At 38.5% G+C, this 15,730-nt stretch overlaps 1 protein-coding gene across 2 annotated transcripts in view; it reads left to right on the plus strand.

Moving 5' to 3' along the window:
- STXBP5L (syntaxin binding protein 5L) overlaps positions 1-15,730 on the plus strand; it is a 189,129-nt gene that overhangs the window by 117,408 nt on the left and 55,991 nt on the right. For both annotated transcript variants that reach the window (XM_080613872.1, XM_080613873.1), the window contains exons 11-17: positions 1,119-1,191; positions 2,502-2,649; positions 4,263-4,330; positions 4,999-5,039; positions 5,892-6,109; positions 9,219-9,391; positions 15,563-15,688. In XM_080613872.1, coding sequence (XP_080469998.1) covers positions 1,119-1,191; positions 2,502-2,649; positions 4,263-4,330; positions 4,999-5,039; positions 5,892-6,109; positions 9,219-9,391; positions 15,563-15,688 — 847 coding nt within the window. The remainder of the gene's footprint in view (positions 1-1,118; positions 1,192-2,501; positions 2,650-4,262; positions 4,331-4,998; positions 5,040-5,891; positions 6,110-9,218; positions 9,392-15,562; positions 15,689-15,730) is intronic.

Consider the following 15,730-nt stretch of genomic DNA (forward strand, 5'->3'; position numbering starts at 1 on the left):
TTCCAGGGACTTCCATTCTCACAGTTGTCTCCACTCAAGAAAACCACAGCACTGAAAATAACTGGAACCTGTTTGCATTCTCAATATAGGAAGCAAGTAATGAGTGGGCAATAAAGCATGCATGTATCTCCAGATATAAGCTTGAAACACATGGGCTAGTGTGAGGAAATATTGCTATTAATCAAACATGTGCTTATATTTCTGACATTTTCCACTAGGCTTAAAATCTACAGATTGCTAAATTATAGAACATTAAAGTATCGGTTATCTGCCAAAAAAGTTCTTACACTTCAGCCTGAATTAAACTGCTAAAATATGTCAAATAAAGTGACACTACTAAGATTTTGTAGCCCCTTCCTCTGCTTTTACAGTAATATTTAAAAATGGAGGATTAACCTGTGTTATTCGTAAGCCTTGTATAAAGAAGCCACAAAGCAGGAGTCATAATTTCACATACTTTTTAAAATCACTTTTCTCCTGTGTAAACTAACACACCCTATGCACCAAGGGAAGCATTCATTTGACATTTTAATTGTTTATTTTTGATAAATGAAAAAAGGCATTAAATAAAAAAACAAACAATATAATCTACTTAAGAGTGTATAGGAGGAAGGAACATGTCAGTATCTGAATTGAACCCAGCAGACTTACAGGATTCCTTTGGAATTGCTTTAGAAGTGAAGGCATTGCATATCATCAAGTGGACTGGACCAGCTGTTCACCATCTGCTTTTGAAGAACAGTTAGAAGTGTTACTACTGGACAGCAAAAATATGTTTTCTGTATAATAATTGGATTCAGCAATGCAGTGATACACACAACTTAATCATATTCTGTTTCTTTACTTTCAATATACCATCATGCTGGCATGTTATAGTATGCCAATTCTGTTTCTGCTATGTATATTGATCAGCAATACTGCCCAAAAGTAATTTCCCAGTTCCTGACTGGCCCTAGCTTGCAGATATGTCTAGTTTGTGGATATGTCTAGGATTTGTACCTTAAAACTTTCGTTTAATACACTGTGAATGTTTAGAGAACATGAATATGACTTACTTGTTTAAAATTACTAATAGGTAGGAGAACTCCATGTCTTTACGCTTGATTCCTTACTTACAGAATTTCAAGAACCCTATGCTGTAGTTGTGCTTTTGGAAAAAGATCTCATTGTTGTTGACCTGACACAAAGCAAGTAAGTATGAATTCTTATATGAAGTTATTTGTGTATCTTAACTGTGCAGGAAATTGTAATAAAAATTCAAATTTTATCATGTAATGTTATTTACTGTCCAAAATCATTCACTCCTGGTAATAATTCACTCTATATGTTTACCTCCATCTTAAGACCTAAGGTCAGCTAGTCAACAAACAATATTTGTTCTTAATTTGGGGAATAAATCTGAATCTACTGTCCTTTCAGCATAACCCTCAAACCTTCACTCAACATTGAAGTTAAGTAGCATTTGATCACATGCTGAATTATGGCATGACTGTGTGTTTTGGAAACCAGATACAATTACTAGTTATATGCATGCCTAACTTCGTTGGGCTTCACAGGAGCTACCACTGAAGTATTTATTTAAGTATCTTAATAAAAAATGACAGTGATTTATAGTGAATCTACAGGATTATTTCATGATCCAGTTAGTGGTTTAAATGCAACTAGTTCTTTCACATCAGAATCAATATTCATATCAAAAAGAAACTATGCATCGTGTAAGGCAGAATCTAATTCTAATTTATTTTGTTCTACCTCCAACACTACCAGTAGTGTACATCCACATTCACAATGGTGTAACTAGGAACAGATTTTGCCCTTAATGTCTTGGAACATTTTAAGTGACTCATATTCTGATCTCACTTTCAAGAGTACTTCAGATTATCCTAGCATACAAAATGGATGGAACTGAAATCAGAACCAAATTTCCTACATTTTTGAATTGTGAATAACATTGTGTAATATGCCGGAAGTGAGGCCTCCCTTCTTATCAGACTGTCCAAACTGATGGAAGTAGGAAATAAACTGAGATCATCTGTTATTGCAATTGTTTATTGTAGAATCATTAGTCTACCAACTTAATGAGCTAAGCTGCTCAGTATAAAATCTGCAGTTGTATTAAGTAGTTCTTAGGTCATAGTATATATCATATGCATTGACCTGAAGCTTCTAAAAAATGTGTCAGTTCTGTATAAATAAGATTTTTGAGATGTTGGGAAAAATGAGTTCCTAATTAGTTCATTCACACAAGGAATCCTGTTCACATCAATGGGTATTTATGTTACAAGACAATTCTTGTCACAGTAATGAAATTTTTATATCTTTACTTGAGTAACTACACATTGATATTAAAAACAATGCATATGTTTTAATAAATAAGGGGAAATGTACTGTATTAGTAATGATTTTACTTAGATTCCGTTACACACTTTAATATAAGAATATGTTTTATTCTATGGCTCAGTGTGTCACAGTGCTTCTAATAAATTGTCTTCCTTAACTAGTTTTCCAATCTTTGAAAATCCATATCCTATTGACATTCATGAGTCACCTGTTACCTGCACAGAATATTTTGCGGACTGTCCTCCAGATTTGATTCCTGTGCTCTATTCTGTAGGAGCAAAACATAAAAAGCAAGGATACAGCAATAAGGTAAGCAAAGCCAGTCTTTCTATAAGGAAAAACAAGTGGAAGTACTACCTATGTTTTTGGAACATCTTACCAAATAACTTTCGTTTTACTTCTTTAATGACTACTTTCAAGTTGGTCCAACAAGCAGCTTAGCAGCATGCTTATAGCCTGGTATTTATCCCTCAAAAACATCATCTATTAAGCGCAACCATTAATAACCATTATATAGGACTTAATCGTTAGGGTGCTGCAGTTATGCCAGCTTGACTTAAAGAAAGCTATCAGTATACAATTCAAATATGTATGGATAAGTTACCTCTACCAAAGAAAAAACTGAAAACACTATAGCTGGAAGAAGTCAGCAGAAGATCTTCAGTGAAAGTTGAGGATTGACAGCAGGTCTGTAAGAGTTTTATTAAATAGGGATATTAATAATTATTCTACTGGGCTACCAAAGTCTTTACATAATACTTTTAGAAATGGAACAAGCTGCAGAAATATAAAAAGGAAATGCAATTATTTTATAAATTTCAAGCCTTAATCTGGTTTATGCTTGGACTAGAACTAATCCATCATAATAAATAAATTAGAAAGTATATTGGGTAAACAAATTGGACATTATCAGTTTTCTGTTCATGCTAACAGAATTATTCTCCTTGGAGCTGCCTTGTTTTCTCTGAACTGAGAAACTGGGCCCTATCTACTTCTTTGTGGATCTTGATCCAGCAGAGTACTTCAGAAAAGACTTTTTTTCTCTCTTACTTGAATTTGTCTGCTATTCTATCCTTACCTCATATACATAGTTTCTGAAACTTTCACCACCTACCTGTATTCAATTGCACACCTTCTTGTCCCCTTGCTTTATTTGTGTGCATACAAATATATCCTCTGAATGTAGATATCCTCTCATTTGCCACCCACCCATTTCTGTACCCACAACCATCCACTCCATGTATCCACACAATCAGTTTGTGCTCCCAGGATTTTTCCACCTATTCGTACTCTGCACACATCCTCCCCTACTCTGCGCACATGTCATCCTCCACATCCTGTATCTGGTGTCCGTACACATCAAGCTTTAGGCAAAGACCAGCATTTCGCTCTACCAGCCTAGACCAAGGAAGAGAATGGGGGTCTTCCCACAAGTAAAAAAAAGGCAGAGAGGAGATGATGATTTCATATGTTTTGTAAAAGCTGCATTCCCTTTTCTCCTATCTCGTGGCATCATGCTCAGATGCTTGTTTCTGGGCCAGTTTCGTCAGTAATCTTCATCCTCAAAATAGATTCTCAGTCTATTCAGTGTTCTGTAGAAACTCCTAGAGTCAAGCCATCTGAAGAGAGTAGCAGAACTGTTTGATGCTCCTTCCTCTAGTTCCTGTTTTGGGGTTTTGAGTGTTAGCTGTGCAGAAATACTTTCAAAGCACAGAACTTTAACTGATAATGTAAAAATGTTATTGTTTCAAAAGCCTTTATTGATAATATAAAAACATAAATAAGTTTTAAAAGCCTTGAATGCCTTTTATGAGTTCTATTCCTTTTTGGAGAAAGATGTTGTCTACTCCTGAGTTTAAAAATTAACCAAGGAAGATTGATCAGAATTAGTTGTGATCTCTGTATTCTTGTTGTTTGTTCAGGAGTGGCCTGTCAGTGGTGGAGCATGGAATCTTGGAGCTCAGACATATCCTGAAATCATTATTACAGGGTGAGAATGAAACTGAGGATTGCTACTTTTAAAATGTTAGTGTCTACAACTTTTGATTGTGGGTTAGCTATAGATAAGAGTTGACCCTTCACAAAGTATGCATAGCCTGGCCTTTTCATTTGAGGTACATAGTTTTTTCCTTGCGTTGAGTCATCACAGACATTGTGTTGAGACATCCCATTTGCTGTAGAAAATAAACTTTGTCCTTGGGGATGACCTACCATTAAGAATTACCATTTGAGGCCCCAGGGTTAGACAGAATGCTTATATACTTGTGAAGGTGGGGTCTTTGGAAATGAGAATCCTTTGCAAGAGAGTATTTTGGCCTTGAAGGGCATAGAGAACAGCTTTGAAAATGGGAGCAGCTGCTCTTCTATAGCTGTTGTCCTTTGGCCTTCTGGGGACTTTGTATCTGGAGACAGTTTAGGAATTCTTTTTAATACCCTGGCGTTAGTGAGGGTGTGGTGAACTGGGACGAATTTCACCTTGTGAGTGGAGAAACAATCCGTAGCGAAAAGGCATAGAAAGGCTCAGATTGCAATAGAAGCCCCATGAACAATGCCTGATGGATTTCCAAGGAGCCGTCCTTTAAAACAGAAGTTATTCAGCTATGGTGCACGCTGTTTCCTTCTTGTTTTAACACATTTAATTTTCATCTTTTCTTTAAGCCATGCAGATGGATCAGTAAAGTTTTGGGATGCTTCTGCCAGTAAGTTTCTGAAGTTCACTTCTATATAATGCTGACAAATAACACACATGTGTATATATATGAAACATGATATTTAATAATAGGAGTAGTAATACCTGGGAATTATACCATTAGGAATAATGAGGTGAAATTAAGCAAATTTTTATTAAATTAGGGAAAAAAAACACTTTTCCGACCTTACACAATTATTAAATAATGCCACTGATAAATGAATGTAAAAGTAGTAAAAAGCAGGGAGGAATCTCAATAATACAAAGTAGGGTTACTTATAATCCTTCCTTTACCTCCAGAATTCAAGGCACTCAAGTTCTAGTCTTGGCAAAGGCTTCTAGATACTAAGGTTTTTTATACGAGTAGAAAGACTATACTTATTAGTCAGGAGATTCAAAACATTATAGAACTCAGAAAGGAACTCCTGTTTGTTGTGTTGTCCAGGCCATCAGAATACTTTCCTAATGGTTGCTTTTTGAAGTGCCACATAGTCTTTACATTCTAGCAAAATCTTAGTTTCACATCTCATTAGGAAAATAGCAGCTTTATCACAGCCTCGCTATAACATTGAGTATAAGAGCAATAATTATGGACATAATGGGTAACATACACCATTGACATCCTGTCCTGAAAAGTACTAAGTATTTCAGAGACAAATACCCATTTTGAAGTATTAAATACATATCCTACCAGTACTGCACACCAGAGTAATATCTGTATTGTACAATGCTCATCTTCCCCTTGTAGGCCTTCGTAAGACTTTTTGTTATGCCAGAACTGAACAGAAAATGAGAACCAAGGAATTTTGTAGCTTACTTGTTTCATGTTAGTCAGTATTTTTTATGTTTTAATATATTCCAGTTACTCTACAGATGTTGTACAAATTAAAAACATCAAAGGTCTTTGAAAAACAGAAAGTGGGAGAAGGCAAAGCAACAGCTGAGATTGTGGAAGAAGACCCATTTGCTGTTCAGATGATGTACTGGTGTCCTGAAAGCCGAATTTTCTGTGTGGCAGGAGTTTCTGCCTATGTGGTTGTTTACAGGTTCAGCAAACATGAAGTAAATACTGAAATTGCAGTAAGTCCTTCAGAATTTCACTCTTATAAAAGAGCATCATTTCTAAAGCAAATTGCCTGGCTGTGTCTGTGATCATATAGTTGAATAAAGTTAATGTTAAGCTGTTTAAATACAAGTTGAGGGAGGGACATGCCATTTTAAACCTTCTGAGTGAAATTGTGATCCTACTTAAGTTAGTGACAAACATCTGAGTTTTTGGGAGCCAACTCTCTACTTTTTTGCCTTAATAGTAACATACAGTAAAGATTTCAGACATAATTTGCTTTTAAGACTTTATGACACAATAAATCTCCGTTGTACTTAAAACTGCTGTAAAAATACTGGCTGCTGTATGTTTTTATCAGATTTCATTATGGTTGTACGTAATAATGGTCTTTTTAACTCCAGTATTCCATCTATCTAGTTTACGTTTATAGTGTTTATACTACAAAGGGACTGAAAATTATCCCTGGTTTTCTGTTGCTTTGTCCTGCTCAAATACTCCTTTTTCAGTCTGCGCATCTTAAGCAGTCCCCTTATTTCAGGCAGAATCATACAGTTCATGTTCTTTTAACTGCTCTGCAGTCACCTACTTACACCTACTTGCACAGCAAGTCTGACTTTGGTTTAAGCCTTGGTTTTTTGCACAGAAGCCACAACCACTGCTAACAGTGTGGCTGAACAGGATTTATAATGCAAAACATGCTTTATTAAGTCTAACAGGAGACATAAGTTTCAGTCTTTCTTAAGTCTACGGGAAACTAATCTTAAGGCAAAGCCAAACCAAACATGAATGCCTCTACTTCAAGCTTGCCATTCTCTGGTGCTGGAGAACAGTTTGCAGCTCCAGACACTCTGTTGCCAGAAAGTATTTTTTTTGTGGCTGCCAGCTCTCAACAAACCCCAGAAGTTGACCCAAAATGTTGCTTGCATTTTCCACCTTCCCTGACTGGAGTTCCTTTCCATTTCACACTATTCTAATGTACTTTAGAAAGTCTGTCACTTTTGGCCTGTGGCCATGTGCCATCTGGTAAGGAAATTCATTACCTATGGCTGTTCCATTGTTCTCCTCTTATTTTTCCCCTTAGAGGCAATTATGAAGCTAGCTGAATGTACCCTTTCAGGAAAGTTTTAAAACTAATGAACAGTAATATAACTGACCAGCTCATGTATAATGCTGCTAAAATTACTACATTTCAGTATTCTTACATTGTTCCATAGCAAATGCACCTTATCTTTTATTACCTATAATTTAATTTCTTTATTTTCCTGTCTTTTACTTTTGTGGTTGAATTGCATCAGAACTGGTATTTTCTAAAGTGTTAATATGTGCAATTTAACAGTTTCTCAGCTTTCATCTCTAATTAAGAAGCATTTATATGAGGAATTGTTCTCTGAAGAGTTGCTTTAATATCTAATCTTGGTGGCATAGTCACTGAGTTCCCCTGGATCCCTGAGATAGGCCGTATCTCCTTTTTTTCCCCGCATTTTTGCTGCAGGCATTCAAATCTTCACTATTAAAGGGGGGGGGGGGGCTGTTAAGAAAAAGTATGTGAGGCTTTGTTTGAATATGTACCTGAATTTAGGCTGTCTGGCTTTATCTACACTGAATCTGAGCTGTCGGTCTCCAGGATTTCTTTGCTGCCTCAGGTGAGCCCAAGTTCTAGCACTTAGTGTACTTCCTCCTCTAGCAGCCAGCCTGAAGTCATGTTGAATTCAGTCTACAAATCCCAGCATTTTAAGGACTCTGTGTTGGTTTGACTGCCTGATGTCAGTCTTGTAATGTTACTGCTGTGGTAAATGGGAAGCATGGAGGCTACTCAAAGGTTTCTCCATGTAGCAGGATGCAGCTGAATATGCCTTAGAAGCATAGGCTGTATTTGGGATTTCCTCAATAGAAATATTATTTGCATCGTTCCGTGTCAGATTTTGGAGGCAAGTGGTATGCATGAGACCTGTTCTGCTTTATATCCAACCTTAGAGTCATTGCCATGGTTGAACAGAATAACTTCTTTCTGAAATCTTCTGTGTTTTAACACAGTGGTTGAGAAATAGGGGAGCTTTCAGAACTGATCTTTATCTCCTGATTCTCATTGAAAGTAGGTATTTTCTTAAGCTCCATTCTGTTACTAATAGTTACTCAGTGAGAGATCACTAAGATGGAGTTTGCAGTATCTATATCTGCAGTTGCTTCTGATCACTTCAGGGTGTCAGCACTGAAATCACTGTTCCACTGCCAATCCCAAGATCCTCTTTGAGGATTGTACCTTGGTTTTTATTCTTTACAAAATGGGGATCTCCTTGGGCAATTCATGACGTAGAATTACCCAGTATTTACTGTGATTCTTTGAGGTGGTTACTCACATGGATTTGAGCTCCCTGTCCTGTTTCCTTTATGTTTTGGAGTCCTTTTGTTAAGGTTTCCTGAACTAGTGGAAAGAATTGAAAGGTGCTTCAGCCGGGCTGGTCTCCTTGTCTCTATCTAGAGAGCCCCAAAGGAGAGCAAAAGGTATCTGGTTTGAACTTCACTTTCTGCCAAACTCATGTTCAGTCTGAGGAATTGTCCTCTGAAGAGTTGACCTCTCAGTGCTCTTATCACTGATTTCCTGACTCCTACCCATGGACAAATGTTCATTCGTCAGTACTACCCACACTGTCAGACTTCTGAACACTGGCTAAACCCTGTCTGGTAGAGACTTTGTTGTACAAGCAATAAGGAGGCAGCGTTAGGTGCTTAGGAAAAAGAGAACAGACAATAGGCAGAAAATTCTCCTGAATGATGCCTTCTTATGCCAAAATATTATTGGGAGAGGGAGTGTGTGTGTAGGAATGATCAACTTCTCTTTTCATAACAAATTCTGGAAAGCTGTATTCTTGCCTTTCACATACAGCAGAAGGCTTGCATCTAAGTTAGCATTGGAAGAAATAAGCACAAAATTTCTCCATCAGCATAGGGTAGATGACTGCTTCCTCTCTGATGCTGACAGTTCTTTGCCTGCAAATGATAATGATAAATGAGGGGAGTGTATATTATTTTTTTAACAAAAGCTGGCCAATATTTATTTGAAAGTAACCGAACTTTCAGCAGTTTTCTCCATTAAATTGTAACTGAGCTTTTTCTTTATTTCAGTCATTAGAGGTACGACTTCAGTCTGAAGTAGAAGATATCATTACTCCTGAACCGGAAATAATTCCTTCATTTCCAGATGCCTCCTCCCAGCTTCCTTCTTTAAAGAGCCTTTCAGGCAGTACCAACACTGTCACATGTGAAGGAACGATGAAGGATAGTATCCCATGTCTTAGGTAAGTCTGTGCTGTTGCTCAAAGATTTATCTTTCCAAAAAGCATTGCTATCCATTGTATTAACAATCCATCAACTATCAAGCACGTGATGAATTGTATGTATGCAACACAAAATGAGAAGAAACCAGAATATGGAACAAACAAAACAATTGAGGCAAAATAATCAGCAAGAGATTTTGAAAGGCCAGAAGCTAACTGTGAAGATAAACTGTTACTGTAAATGCTTGGCTGTAATTTTCCAGTATTATCTAGGAGTAAATCTTCACCTCATACCCATGATTTGGAACAGAATACAAGCACTGCAGCACACATCAACACATTTCTGAGCAACTTTTCTTTCAAGGCCACAGAGAGACTTCCATAAAGCTCACACATGCAGAGCTTCCTGTCCTTGGCTACTCAGCATAACACTGAAATCTTTCTTTGTGAAATAAGTATATGTGTTTTATGGTATGTAAGGGATAGAAACTTTGTTCATAGTCATGAAAAAAATCTATAAATTATAGAATTCTGAAAAAGATGCACTGTGTAGAAGTGTGCATGTATGTTTAATGTTTCATAGAAGCATAGAATCCTAGAATGGTTTGGGTTGGAAGGAACCTGAAGATCATCCAGTTCCAACCCTTTGCCATGGTCAGGAGTGCCTCACACTAGACCGAGTTGCCCAAGGCTCTGTTCAACCTGGCTTTGAACGCTGCCAGGGATGGAGCATTTTCACTTCTCTGAGCAACCTGTGCCTGCACCTCGCCACCCTCACAGTACTTCTTCAAGAACAGTACCTCACAAGAACTTCTTCCTTATATCTAACCTGAACTTCTCCTGTTTGAATTTGAGCCCATTACCCTTATCCTATCGCTACAGTCCCTGATGAAGAGTCCCTCTCCAGCATCCTTGTAGGCCCCCTTCAGACAGAGGAAGCTGCTCTGAGGTTTCCACACAGCTTCTCTTCTCCAGGCTGAACAGCCCCAACTTTCTCAGTCTGTCTTTATACGAGAGGTGCTCCAGCCCCTGATCATCCTCATGGCCTCCTCTGGACTTGCTCCAACAGCTCCGTGTCCTTCTTATGTTGAGGACCCCAGAACTGCACACAGTGCTGCAAGTGGGTCTCACAAGTTCAGAAAGAAGCAAATTGTTGTCTGCTACAGTACATTTGGAGTAGATTGATATGTTCTTACAAATAAGGCAGATAAATTATAGGTTTGAATAGACTCAAAACAGAATTCTGTACAGAACTCCATAAACTGTAATTTTGCAGCAATTATAGTGCATTGCTGATAACAATTGCTTTCATTTTAATTAATACATTATTATTTCAGTCTAATTATTATTAAATATTTTAAATGCCTCAATTATTTCAAAGGCAGTTTAAATTAACATCGCCTGACTTTGCAGATACTTTGGGCTGTTTTGCTCCTGAAAATAGCATTAGCATTGAAAAGGAATAACATGACACTGTTCTTGTAAAATTAACAATACTTTTTGGCATCTTGTTTATGTTTCCCCCTCATTCAGTCAGGCAGTTGAACCACAGACCTCAGTCTAATCCTAATGTAAACCATGAAAATCATTAGAAAAGGCAAAGAGAAGTTATTAAAAAAATCCCAATGTGAAATCCATGTATGACAGCAAGAATGCAATTGATTCTTTCAGTGGCTAAGATTTTCCTTTAAGGGATTCTTAGTTGACTTTGGGGAGGAGAGGAATTGTTTATCTTGAGGGCAGAAGATCTGTAATGAAACATAGAGGTTCCGCTGGTTAGTTTGCTTATCTCCACATAACCTCACCTTAAGCTGCCAGCTGAGTTTTGTCCCATTTTACTCAAAGTTAATGAAAACTTATTTTGACAGAGAAGTGATATGTTCAAAGTAGAAACAGTTCTACTACTAGAACTGCTGGCATGGTCCCTCTTACAGCTTATATAAAATATAGTTTTATATAACGTGTACACCCTCATCTTTTCCAATAGGGAAAGACATATAAATATCCATACTTTTCTCCCAAACCCTAATTGGGTCCACATTCCTTGTGTGTCAGAAAACTTCTGTTCTAAGCAGAATTCTGATGATAAAATGGAAGTAGTGCTGGAAACACGGAAATCCCAGTAGAAACCTGGATGATGCTGTTGACTTTATATGCAAGTCATTCAGGTGGGCAGCAGTACAGCATCTAAGATACAGCAATAATAACTTAAAGCTGCAGCCACCTACATGTGCAGGGTGAGTGCATAATTTGAACTATGTTTATAATCCACATAAAATTTTATATTCGGACTAGCTTTTAATCTTGGCTCCATTGTGTTTATTTTCATATCTGCTTCTCAGCCTTGTTAGAGGAAATGGGTGGCACTCGGCATAATTTTGGCTACTCGGAATTCAGAATGGCTGAACATGTTTGTGTCTACAAATAGGTACTAGAAAGAAAGTGATCGAAGGGGCTGAAGTATTGAAAACTTGGCATTCTTCTGAACTCAAAAGTAAATGTTTCCAAGAGAGGCAGCAGCAGTGTGGAATAAATATTGTCCTTGCTTATTTCAGAAGATTTTAGAATGAGATATGCAGCTATAATAACCTAAGAAATTGATGTATTTGTGATTATGCAGATAAATATTTTTGATGTAAATACTGTCATCAAAAGGCTGTACCCAGAATGTAAGTCTTTGTTCCCAGACATTAAGTGTATCATCCCAAAAGTAGTTCAATCAAGGGTTTTGACAGTAGCTCCAAAATTATAAAGGCGATTATCTCGTGAAGAAAACTAAACCCCAAAGCTTTGCAACAACCAGAATCAGTGTAGCATAACAAGAACAAGATCATTTACCAATTACTGTCATAGGCAAAGCATACTCAACTTGGGGAAAAGAAGGATCATTTATTGACAATTAAAATAGAGTCTAAATTCAGTCAGCAACTGAAACACCTGCCTTCCACCCTCCTTTATCCCCACCTTCACTCCTTCATTCCTAATTCCTCTACCTCAAGCACTGCAGAGGGTATGGTGGATGGTGGTTGTGGTCAGGATGCAACAATTCCTCTCCTCTCTGCCATTCCTCCCTCCTCACACTTTTCCCTGCTCTGGTATGGGGTCCTTCCCACAGGGTACAGTCCTTCAGGATAAACCTGCTCCAGCGTGGGCTCTCTGGAAGCCACAGTTCCCTCAGGAAATACCCACTTGCTCCACCATAGGGTTCTCCAAAGGCTGCAGTATGGATATCTTCTTCACTGTGATCTTCTCCACAGGCTCCAGGGGAGTCTCTGCTCCTGTACTTGGAGCACTTCCTCTCCTAGTTCTTTCACCTTGGTGCTTGCGCTGCTGTTTCTCACATTTCTTTTTCCCTCACTTCTTGCTCCCAGGCAGTATTTTCTGCCCTTTCTTAAACTGGTTTTCCCAGAGATGCCACTAGCTTTGTTGAGGGGCTCAGCTGCATCCTGCCATGGGTCTGTGACACAGACAGCTGGAACCAGGTAGAATGAGGCTGTGTCATGCATAGAGCAGCCCCGGCTTCTCCTCACAGTGGTCCCCTGTGCTCCCCACTTCCAAAACCTTGCCAACTTCTGTACTTCTGCAGTCTGAAAGGGGAAAAGGTAGGAGCTGCACAGGGTCATGAAGGGGAGAGGTGTTCATGTCTTGGAAATCCAAGTGAAGGTCTCGTTCCTCATCCTGAAATCCTGTATATGTTCTGCTGTGGTATCCAGATAATGTGATACCCAAAGGTGTGACCCCATATCCTCAGTAGAATAGATATATTCTGATAGGGCTATGGAGTTTGAGGAGGCTGCAGGACATGAGAAAGTTGCAGATGACTGTGAAAAGCATCATACATCTAACAGTAAACTGTTTGGCTCCTTCACCAGCTGTATCAGTTTACGCTTCACTTGCATTCCTGTTTCTGTATGTCCTCTCTTCAGGCTTGACACAGTCATGTATTAGCTCTAACAAGGTGTCTTGTGCAACGCTACGACACCATGTGCTTACTCAGGCTTCATCACCCTGCACTTCAGAAAGTCTTACCTCACTACTGCTATGACTGCTTTTTGGCTCCCATAACTTTTTGGCATGCTAGCGTTGTATGTTACCTTGTCTGTTGCAGTCTGTCACCAACCATGGGTAACAAGGCTCCTTATGCAAGACAATGAAAGCAGTTACTTTCTTGTCTCTAGGCAAATAAAGTACTCTTCATCTCCATTTACACATTGTCACAATGAGATTCCCTTCAAGTTTGGGTCAAGACTGTGGGTGGTAGCTGTTTCCTTTTGCTTGTGTGACTGCAGCAGTCCTGAGTGGGGAAGGGAGGAGTGGTAGTCCAGACAGGGCCACTGGTCCTGGACAATCAGGAGAGAGGAAGAGGAGGAGAGGAGAAAGCATCCTGCTTGCTGAACTATGCTGTCAAGTCTTTCCTATAACAAGATCTGAGCCAAGTGGCTGATTGCTGCTCCAGATAAATGGATATGTAAGGTCTGAACTGTACAACAAGCAAAAGAAAAAGAATAGTGTGCCAAGCCACTGTTAAGGTATTAGAAAGATAGATGAGGAATGACTCTCTCGTTAAATAATAAATAAGGGGAAGGTTTGGCAGGGATAGTGAATCCTTTACAATAAAAATACAAACAGTACAAACTGTATTATGGAAATGGTTAAACAATTTGAGACAGGCTGTGATTCTATTTTGAAATGCAGTTATCAAGGATGTTGTATCAGGTGCAGGTGCTCAGTTGCTGGTGGGGAGGCTGCCTTGGTGTCATTCTGGGATTACATTTTGCTTCATTTTATTATAATTTTCTGCACTTACCTTCAATTCTCCAAGGTTTCCAATAGCCCTGTTTGTCACCACAGCCTCCATCCCAAAAGATGCAGTCAGTGTAGCTACAAAAAACTTAATAGCCCTTGTTATTTTAATGAGGAGTTTGAATATCCTCTCTTGAAAGAAGTGCTTACTTATCTGCTTTGGACTAGATCGGACTAGAAGTTACGTGGGTTCTTTTCCAGTCTGATCCATCATCTTTTCAGGTATACAGGCCAGGGCTGCCTTATTGTTACTGTGTGCAAACTGCCCTATTGTTACTGTGTGCAGAGGGGTGCAATATGAGCACTCTCACCATTTACAGCTACAGCAAAAATGCACTGGTCGGTTTGCTGTATGTATAAATGACTACCTACAATGGAAGTGTACTAATGAATATCTGGAATACCTCAAGTATTGCTTGTTTTGCATCTATCTTCTTTCAGTGTATCATCATGTTATGTTCTACCAGTCAAGAACATGCATAAAGCAGCCACATGGAAGTGTTCAGTTCTCACACTCCCTCTGAATATGTACACCTTCACTACCTGCTTTGCAAGTCACTGAACCTGCCATAACAGAATATGAAGCGGTGTTAATAATTATATCAGATTTATGTAGGAAGCATTCATTCATTAAGACTAATCACATATTAGGTGATCATACTTCTAACAAGAAAACAGCATTTGTTTGCACTAGATGGACAAATAGAATTGCCAAGTGCTTAAGTTTTGTATGTACAGTGGTGAGGACCACTACAGAAAGATACATGCTCTGATTTTCTCTTGCCTGTTTCCATTTTTTCTGTCATAGAGTAATAGAATCATAGAATGTTTTGGGTGGGAAAGGACCTTAAGATCATCAAGTTCCAACCCCCTGCCATTGGCAGGGACACCTCACCCTAGACCTTGTCACCCAAGGCTTTGTCCAACCTGGTCTTGATGCTTTACTTCAGAGCAAGGAAGTTCCAAAAATACAGAAATGTCCTGTTTCAAAGTTTCAGAAGGAAGTATTTTAGGTTTTCCATTCCAGTTGATTATTCATGGTGATTTTAAAAGTGTGTATTGTAGGGCTTGAGAAAATATTCTGAAAATGGAACATAAGCAAAATGATTAAGCAAAAAAGATTTTTATTAACCCCCCACCTACAACTTCTCCAGAGTTTCTCTTGTAGGGACCATGGAAGATTTGTTTCCACAACAGAACTGAAAGTCAAAACCTGGAATTCCTCCAAAATATCCCTGTTCTCATGAGGATGCCTCATTTCAATGTATGGGTATATGCATAGTATGCTACAAGTGCTGGTACTGCTTTGTAGTTATTAAGGGACTGTGCTTCACTTTGTAATTCACAACCTTTGTTTGTTTGTTCTTATTTTGTACCTCTTGCTTTTAGCGTGAAGACTCGTCCTGTGCGAATGCCTCCTGGATACCAAGCAGATCTTGTTATTCAGTTGGTGTGGGTGGATGGTGAGCCTCCACAGCAGATTACCAGTCTTGCTGTAAACTCTGCTTATGGACTGTAAGTAACTCAAAATTAAGGTTGCATTTTTTTCTTTATTGC

This window comes from Psittacula echo (genome assembly GCF_963264785.1).
Source record: "Psittacula echo genome assembly, chromosome: 3".
NCBI classification, from domain to species: Eukaryota; Metazoa; Chordata; class Aves; order Psittaciformes; family Psittacidae; genus Psittacula; species Psittacula echo.